Source organism: Gorilla gorilla, chromosome 4, assembly GCF_029281585.2.
Source record: "Gorilla gorilla gorilla isolate KB3781 chromosome 4, NHGRI_mGorGor1-v2.1_pri, whole genome shotgun sequence".
Classification (NCBI taxonomy): Eukaryota; Metazoa; Chordata; class Mammalia; order Primates; family Hominidae; genus Gorilla; species Gorilla gorilla.
Window position 1 is genome coordinate 17,196,012 of NC_073228.2, and position 8,580 is coordinate 17,204,591.

The 8,580-nt window shown below is 54.6% G+C and overlaps 2 protein-coding genes across 35 annotated transcripts in view; one reads left to right on the plus strand and one right to left on the minus strand.

The window, feature by feature from the left end:
- TMEM104 (transmembrane protein 104) overlaps positions 1-2,074 on the minus strand; it is a 63,114-nt gene extending 61,040 nt beyond the window's left edge. Inside the window, exons 1-2 of one of the 2 annotated variants that reach the window (XM_004040940.5) lie at positions 1,945-2,074; positions 1,122-1,233 (exon numbers count right to left, since the gene is read on the minus strand). In XM_004040940.5, coding sequence (XP_004040988.1) covers positions 1,122-1,166 — 45 coding nt within the window. In that variant the 5' untranslated portion in view covers positions 1,167-1,233; positions 1,945-2,074. The remainder of the gene's footprint in view (positions 1-1,121; positions 1,234-1,944) is intronic. The other variant, XM_055389021.2, reaches the window with a different exon arrangement.
- A 60-nt stretch (positions 2,075-2,134) lies between these two features.
- Positions 2,135-8,008, plus strand: NAT9 (N-acetyltransferase 9). Of its 33 annotated transcripts, none has more exons than XM_004040936.4 (7): positions 2,142-2,255; positions 2,815-2,900; positions 4,859-4,968; positions 5,502-5,645; positions 6,267-6,326; positions 6,491-6,585; positions 6,687-8,008. In XM_004040936.4, the coding sequence occupies exons 2-7, from the start codon at positions 2,824-2,826 to the stop codon at positions 6,819-6,821; spliced, it is 621 nt and encodes a 206-aa protein (XP_004040984.1). In that variant the 5' UTR covers positions 2,142-2,255; positions 2,815-2,823; the 3' UTR covers positions 6,822-8,008. The 33 variants fall into 33 exon arrangements, with proteins under 33 accessions (XP_055245012.1, XP_004040984.1, XP_018883079.1 ...); XM_019027534.3 differs by having other exon boundaries at positions 2,149-2,251; positions 2,670-2,900; positions 4,856-4,968; positions 6,506-6,585; XM_019027538.3 differs by having other exon boundaries at positions 2,153-2,255; positions 6,494-6,585.
- Positions 8,009-8,580: the final 572 nt, after the last annotated feature.

Below are 8,580 nucleotides of genomic sequence, written 5' to 3' on the forward strand. Positions count from 1 at the left end.
TTGTCCATCACACCACAATGCTAGTCTGTGAAACTAGCAGAAACAGACCAGGGATCCCCAGGCTAGGAAGCTATGTACAAGGCAGGGCAGCTGTTGAAGGCAGGTCAAGTTCTAGAAAACTCTTGCTACTTAGGGCAGTGCTGCTTTTGCCTGGGAGGGTTGGTAGCAACCTGAGTCAACCATCTGATTATTCCAACCCTCTGGCTACTTACCCAGGCAAGAGGGCCCTGTGATGTAACAACTATGACCAATCATACATTACATAGAGAAGATAAATTGAGTGTGTGTTGGGGGCAGCCAGAGGTAACACAGACCTAAGACAGTGAGAATCAATCATTCTAATTGTTCTAATTGCAGAGTCCACCAAACTGTAATTAGAAGTCTCTGTATGCTTTCGCTGCTTCTTACGCCATCCAAGACTATAAAAGTTGTGCAATTTAAAATTCAGTAAAGACCAAAGCGGTTTCCAACTGCTGAGATGAGCAAAACCCAGAGTCAACAGCTGTCAATCACTGTTCATCTGAAGGGCAGCACTGCAGGCAAGTGTGGTAGCCTGGAGATGAACATTATTTCTTTATTTTTGAGACAGAGTTTCGCTCTTTTTGCCCAGGCTGGAGTGCAATGGCTTGATCTCAGCTCACTGCAACGTCCGCCTCCCGGGTTCAAGCGATTCTCCTGCCTCAGCCTCCCGAGTAGCTGGGATTACAGTGCCACTATGCCCGGCTAATTTTGTATTTTTAGTAGAGACAGGGTTTTACCATGTTGGCCAGGCTGGTCTTGAACTCCTGACCTCAGGTGATCTGCCCGCCTCGGCCTCCTAAAGTGCTGTGATTACAGGCGTGAGCCACCGTGCCCAGCCCGGGATTAACATTATAAACAGCATGGCGATTTTGTTTGGCTTGACCACTCTGACAAACACCTTAAAAAGAGAATAAATCTGACTTACATTCTGAGCCACCACAGCAGCACTGCAGCCGCTGCCCCATGGAACTCCCCCATCCTGCTTCCACTATGGTCTGCTCGAGCAGCAGCACTCACTAGTCCCATCTCCAGGAAGCAATGTGCTTTTCTAGAAGCCAGGAACACTTAAGTGAGCAAAAGGTTCTATAAGTCACACTCACGTAGGAAGAGTAGAGTTCCCCGGTCTCTGTAATTTCACCCGCCATTTCCAAAAGTGAGGAAGGGCTGGCAGCAGAGGTTCCTTAGGTGCAAGGGCGGCGGCTGCCGCAGCTCCTTAAAACAAAAGAGCAGGCTTCACCTATCTGATGGACTGAGACAGGGGTGGGAGAAGGCTTGCAGACTTCCCCTGCCACCTCTGGTTCTTTTATCACAGACACTTAGGGCCTCAGTATCTGTCACAAGACTCACCCCCGAGGGAGGGGTCACACTGGATGACAGAAATCTGGACAGTTTCTTCTAACTTTTCCCTTGCTGTGCAGGGCACTGCTCTGTGCCCAGCATGGATGTTTTCAATGCTGCTCGGGGTGCAAGTGATTTAAGGGGCCTCTAAAACCACTAAGTCTCACCCACCACAAGAGCCCCCTTTCCACGCTCTGGGGTGGTTATCCTCGTTTAGTTCCAGGAACCAGGAGCTCACTACCACACATGGGAGCCCAAGGAACTGTCTGCCGCCTCTGCCTAGGGCAGGGAGCTGGGGGCTTTCCTACATTGCCCTTCCAACCCCACTCCTGGCCCTAAGGCCTCCTTTTTTTAATGGGGCCTCCGCTCCCTGGCCCCACCTACTCTCTTAGGGTTCCCCACCCTCAAAGCTCCCTCTTTTCTCAAGAGCCCCACTCCCAGCCTCTCCCTCTCTCTCCCTCCTGGAGGAGTCCCGAGTCTAGTGCCGCCCCGCCCCGCCCCAACCTATCCCGACCCGTCCCGTCCTCTCCCGCCCGTCCCGACCCGACCCGACCCGACCCGACCCGACCAGACCCGACCCAACACCTGCAGCACAACCAGCTCCCAAGCCGCCGTCTCCCGCCGGTCCGCTGTTGCCGGCGCCAGCTGTCCAGCACCAGCGTCCGCAGCGCGCATGCGCCGGCCCCACAGCCCACCTTCTTCGCGCGTGCTGATTGGGCGCCTCGCGGGCGCGGGACCGGGATTGGGGCCTGGCGGCTGCCGTCAGCATGGCGGAAGTGGGCGGGGCGCGTTCTCACGCGCATGCGGAAGGGGCGGTAGCCGGCCGGGTCTGGGAACGTGGCTGGTTGGAGGAGGTGGATCACCCTTTCTGCGGTGGACGATTTTGTCGGTGGTAGGTGGGTGTGAGCTTGGCAGTACCCGGGTCCGCGTGGTTGGAGGGTCGAAGAGAGTGGTCTAGAACGCCACTCAAAGGGGAGGGCCTAAGACTAAGCCCGCCTTGCCCTGAAGTGGTCGGGGGCGGGGAGGGAGTGGCTAGAGCCCCGTGGGGTGGTCGCCGGGGTAAGAGGTTGGAAGCAGGTTTAAGGCAGGGCTGAAAGTTGATTCTGGGTTGGAGTCCCTGGACTGGGGCAAGTAATGGGAGCTCTGGGGATACTTTGGTACTTGGTACTTGGTGTTTGGGTTTGAGGAATCGAAGTTCTGGGGAGTGGACGGAAGGAACCGGCAGAAACGGAGCCCAGGCTTGGCCTCTTGGAGTGGGAGTCAAGGATTGTTTAATTATCCTTAACCAGTCTGGTTCTCTTTCTTCCAAGAATTTTGGAGTCTGTATTCTCTGAAGTGTCTAGACGGAACGAATGACGGAAGTCAACTTAGCCCCAGCAGGAAAGCTGGAGCTCCCACCCAAAGTTGGAGGAAATTCAGGGTCCTGAAGTCTTTGCTCTCCCCATCTGCATGCAGGCTGCTACCATGAGGTTGAATCAGAACACCTTGCTGCTGGGGAAGAAGGTGGTCCTTGTACCCTACACCTCGGAGCATGTGCCCAGGTATCTTTCCCGCTTGACATGGGGTGCGTATCAGCACCCAGAGCTGTGTAAGGTAGAGCCCCAGTCTCAGGGCTATTTCTCCTAAGAAGAAACATTGGTTGTGAGAAATAATTATATATTGGGGGGGGGGGGGGGGAAAGGCTGGGTGCCGTGGCTCACGCCTGTAATTCCAGGACTTTGGGAGGCTGTGGCAGGAGGATTGCTTGAGCCCAGGAGTTCGAGACCAGCTTGGGTAACATAGCGAGACCTTGTCTCTACAAAAAAATACAAAAATTAGCCAGGCATGGTGGTGCACAGCTGCAGTCCCAGCTACTAGGGAGGCTGAGGTGGGAGGATTGCCTGAGCCCAGGAGATGAAGAGTGCTGTGAGCTGTGATTGTACCACTGTACTCCAGCCTGGGTGACAGAGCAAGAACCTGTCTCAAAAAAAAAAAAAAAAAACAAAAACAAAAACAAAAAAACGGCCGGGTGCGGTGGCTCACGCCTATAATCCCAGCACTTTGGGAGGCTGAGGCAGGTGGATCATGAGGTCAGGAGTTCAAGACCAGCCTGGCCAACATGATGAAACGCCATCTCTACTAAAAACACAAAAAATTAGCTGGGCTTGGTGCCAGGCACCTGTAATTCCAGCTACTTGGGAGGCTGAGGCAGGAGAATCACTTGAACCAGGGAGGTGGAGGTTGTGGTAAGCCGAGATCACACCACTGTACTCCAGCCTGGGCAACAGAGCGAGACTTTGTCTCAAAAATAAAATAAGATAAAATAAAGGCTGGGCGCAGTGGCTCACGCCTGTAATCCCAGCACTTTGGGAGGCCGAGGCAGGCGGATCACAAGGTCAGGAGATCGAGACCATCCTGGCTAACATGGTGAAACCCCGTCTCTACTAAAAATACAAAAAAATTAGCCGGATGTGGTGGCGGGCGCCTGTAGTCCCAGCTACTCGGGAGGCTGAGGCAGGAAAATGGCGTGAACCTGGGAGGCGGAGCTTACAGTGAGCCGAGATCGCGCCACTGCACTCCAGCCTGGGTGACAGATCGAGACTCCGTCTCAAAAAAAAAAAAAAAAAAAAGAGAGACCAGCCTGACCAACATGGAGAAACCCCGTCTCTAATAAAAATACAAAAAAATTAGCTGGGCATGGTGGCACATGCCTGTAATTCCAGCCTGGGCAACAAGAGTAAAACTCTGTCTCAAAAAAAAAAAAAAGAAAGAAAAAGAAAAAAAATAGTAGAACCTGGGGACTGTGACTTCCTTGGGAGGAGCTGCCCATCCTCTTCCCTTTCATTCTCTCAGCTTTCTTTTTGGCCTTTCAGCAAGGAATTGCTTTATGTAAACTAAATGTGGAAGAAAAAGAAATTGTCTTCTCACCTAATTGTAAATTAGTGATGTTTCCCTGGTGCCAGTGAGTATGTTCAGTTCTTGGAGACTTAATGTTAGCTTGTCCTTGAACTCTGAGCTGATGAGTTGTGATATCTACCATTCGAAAGGCCAGGACTGAGTCATGATGGGATTCCTGTGGGGGCAGTTGGCACATGTGTGGTAGACTGGGATAGTGGTGCTGTAGATGGGTACTCTCTACTTGTAGTTTTCCGTTTGAGGGTTCCTGGTGCCCTAACTTCGTGGGATCTGTCCAGCCGCCTTTGTTGAGGTTGGCTTGCCATATACATCCCCTTCTGGAATTTGAAGAATGTTTGGTTTCAGACTGCTCGTCCGCACTGACCCGAGACAGGATAGGAAGTTGGACAGATAGAACTGACTCGTCCTGCTGTTCTTGTGTAAGACTAGCTTGCTTCTGGGTCTTGTGTCTGTGGCCCCTGCCTTAGGAGCAATCATAACCCTTTGGGTCTTCTTTGAGCCCTATGTTAGCCCTGTCGGGTTCTGGACCCTCACATTATAAGGTGTCAGACGTATGCCTCTGAATGAGTCCTCCATGTCTAAGGCCACCCCTCTGTCCCAGCAGGTACCACGAGTGGATGAAATCAGAGGAGCTGCAGCGTTTGACAGCCTCGGAGCCGCTGACCCTGGAGCAGGAGTATGCCATGCAGCGCAGCTGGCGGGAAGATGCAGACAGTGAGGAGTGCCCCCCACTCCCCCTAGCCCTGGTACTGGGAGGGCTGACTCCACAGTCAGTCTCCAGGTTCCTTCCCTTTCCCAGCCCCGGCCATAGAAGCTTTGTGAAAAGCCTGGAAGGTGCTGGAACTCCTGTATTCTCATGGCCCTGAAGCCAGTCCCTGTGGCTGACCCTTCTGTCCTCTTCCCCACCCACTGCATCGGGCTTGGAAGGATTTGGAGAAAGTAGAGCATTTGGGGCTCTGGCTGTAAATTGAGGCCCCGCCCCTCACGTCCCTCACCACAGCCTAGTGTGGTGACTGTCCTCCTCTGTGTTCCCTGCTCTCTGAGAATTTGGTTGCTGGTTGGAGAGGCTTTTTTTGTATGAGGCAGATTTGGAGTTTTGTAATGAGCTGAAGGAAGCTCTGGGACCCCCTCTTCTCCTGGCAGACTCAGATGCTGGTGTTCTGCAGTGCTCTGGCTTGGGTAGGAGTACCATCCTCTCTTTTCTCCTCTGGGGAGTGTGTGTGATAGCCCTGTCACCTCCTCCTCAGAGTGTACCTTCATTGTGCTGGATGCCGAGAAGTGGCAGACCCAGTCAGGCGCCACCGAAGAGAGCTGCATGGTGGGAGATGTGAACCTCTTCCTCACAGATCTAGAAGACCCCACCGTGGGGGAGATCGAGGTCATGATTGCAGGTTTGTTTCACCTAGCCCTGCCTTCCCCTGACTCCCGGCTCTCAGATCTGCTGACTGAGCCTGCCGAGGCTGCAAAGGGTGGGCACTCACAGGGTTCACTGGGAGGCTCCATGTGGTGAGTTCAGGGCCTGGCTGGGCAGCCTGCCCACCTAGCCCCCTCAGCCTGGTGGTACACCCCCAGGCTCATCACTTTAGTCCTTATGCTTAGGCGTGAACTTAACCCTTGGTTTGGTGTAGATTCAAGTATGGTTAGTCCCATACTTGGGGTGGGCTGGGGACCCTCAGAAAAAGGTCTTCTCTGGAGCATGTTGTCATATTACAGGAGGAGGCCCTCCTGTTTCTGCTCCTTCATGGTCCTCAGTTTCCCCCAAGTGGCTACTGACTATCCCCATGAGGCAGCATACTGACTCCATGAGGTAAAGAGGTCAGCTTTGAAGTCAGGTTGCTGGGTTGCAAGCTGTGAGGCCTTTCACACTTCTTTGTGCCTGTTTCCTCGTCTGCAGAATGGTAATGATAGTAGCAACTTCAGAGTTGTTGAGAATTAAATGAGATGGTGTCTGTCAAGTGCCCGCACTGGAGCCTGGCACATGGCATCAGCGCCGCTCCTGTTGTCTCTCCTAGAGCCCAGCTGCAGGGGTAAGGGCCTTGGCACTGAGGCCGTTCTCGCGATGCTGTCTTACGGTAAGAAAGTGTGAGCGGGCAATGCGGGAAGTGGCCAGGCCCCAGGTGAACTTTGTTCAGGTCTGAGGGTTGGGGGCAGGTGAAGGTTCCTCCTCTGCAGCTTGGGGCAGGAGGGGTGGGGGCAGGCGCCTCCTTACTTGCCCCTGTCTCATCTCCTCTGCGAGGAGTGACCACACTAGGTCTGACCAAGTTTGAGGCTAAAATTGGGCAAGGAAATGAACCAAGCATCCGGATGTTCCAGAAACTTCACTTTGAGCAGGTAAGGATGTCCTTGGGCAGAGTGGGGCTTAGACCTGGGTGGTGGGCCTGGTGGTGGTAATACTGTAACTTAGCAGGCTTTGTTCTCTCTGGCTCACGTAGGTGGCTACGAGCAGTGTTTTTCAGGAGGTGACCCTCAGACTGACAGTGAGTGAGTCCGAGCATCAGTGGCTTCTGGAGCAGACCAGCCACGTGGAAGAGAAGCCTTACAGAGACGGGTCGGCAGAGCCCTGCTGATGGCTGGGCCTTGTGGGCAGCCACTCTGTGTGAGCAGGGTGTTGGGCCCACACACTCCAAAGACCAGAGCTCTGCACTGGGAGAGTCCTCCTGGCCCAGGCTGGGAATCACCTTTCGAGGCCCTTCAGACTCTGGCGGGGCTTGCTGTGGCCTCCCTCCAGCTAGTGGTGTGGCTGAGCAGACTCCAGGGCCAGGGCCAGTTCCCTTCTCCCCTCCCGGCCAAACCCAGACCCAGACTCTAGGAAGCTGGAATGGAGGGCAGGGATCCATGGGAGATGTCGGGATGAAGGTGGGAGCCGGAGGTGCAGAGGGAGCTGGAACATGGATGGGAGTGGACAGGCCTTTCTCCTTAGAGGCCAGAGGTGCTGCCCTGGCTGGGAGTGAAGCTCCAGGCACTACCAGCTTTCCTGGTTTTCCCGTTTGGTCTGTGTGAAGAGCTACCAGGAGCCCCAGCCTCACAGTGTCCACTCAAGGGCAGCTTGGTCCTCTTGTCCTGCAGAAGCAGGCTGGTGTGACCCTGGGAACTTGACCTGGGAACAACAGGTGGTCCAGAGTGAGTGTGGCCTGGCCCCTCAACCTAGTGTCCGTCCTCCTCTCTCCTGGAGCCAGTCTTGAGTTTAAAGGCATTAGTGTTAGATATAGCTCCTTGTGGCTGGAGAACACCCCTCTGCTGATGAAGCTCAGGGGGCACTGAGGAAGCAGAGGCCCCTTGGGGGTGCCCTCCTGAAGAGAGTGTCAGGCCATCAGCTCTGTCCCTCTGGTGCTCCCACGTCTGTTCCTCACCCTCCATCTCTGGGAGCAGCTGCACCTGACTGGCCACGCGGGGGCAGTGGAGGCACAGGCTCAGGGTGGCTGGGCTACCTGGCACCCTATGGCTTACAAAGTAGAGCTGGCCCAGTTTCCCTCCACCTGAGGGGAGCACTCTGACTCCTAACAGTCTTCCTTGCCCTGCCATCATCTGGGGTGGCTGGCTGTCAAGAAAGGCTGGGCATGCTTTCTAAACACAGCCACAGGAGGCTTGTAGGGCATTTTCCAGGTGGGGAAACAGATAAGTAAGGTGACTTGCCTAAGGCCTCCCAGCCCGCTTGATCTTGGAGTCTCACAGCAGATTGCATGTGAACAACTGGAACCGAAAACATGCCTCAGTGTAAAACGAACATTATAAAACGAACGCGTTGCTTGCCGTGGCTCCCTTCGTACCACGTGTACCTCAGTAATGGGAGTTCCCTCGGGGCCACCCATTCCTTCCACCAGTCTTCAGGTTAATGAAGAGTCAAAGGTCCCCCAGGGCTTCCCCACCCAGCAGGTGAGATAGGGAGGGGCCCCTCCACAACCCCTGTCAAGGGGAATCTGTCAGGGGCCAAAGGGTAGAAGCAAGGGTGGGGTGGGGGCAGGTCAGCTGAGCAGGGCACTGCTGTGGTAAGGGTTTTGGATGGTTCCTCTGACAAAGAGCAGGAGATGGCCAGATAGTGACTGGCCTGGGGGACACTGTCCACTCCCTGATTCCAGATCTACCTGCTTTACTCATTCCCCTCAGCCCAGGAGCCTATTTTCTGAGAGGTGTCCCTTTGGGTTGGGTGGAGACTAGCCTGGGGGCACCTTCCGTCTGAGCACCTGCCCGGAACCTCCCGGCTCTGCATCCTAGCTCTTGCAGGCCACCTTCCTGGACCTCCAGATCAGGCTTCAGGTGCCAAAGGTATCAGGGACCTGGGTCTTTTGTTGGGGGCAGGGCACCTCGCCCTTGAAAAGTCCCTTCCAC

Bases quoted from the DNA above. Each gene is read 5' to 3' on its own strand.
- NAT9 (XM_019027527.4), top strand. From the start codon at position 2,809: ATGCAGGCTGCTACCATGAGGTTGAATCAGAACACCTTGCTGCTGGGG. The intron at 2,901-4,855 runs GTATCTTTCCCG...CCTCTGTCCCAG, and splicing joins ACCTCGGAGCATGTGCCCAG to CAGGTACCACGAGTGGATGA. The intron at 4,969-5,501 runs GTGAGGAGTGCC...CCTCCTCCTCAG, and splicing joins CTGGCGGGAAGATGCAGACA to AGTGTACCTTCATTGTGCTG.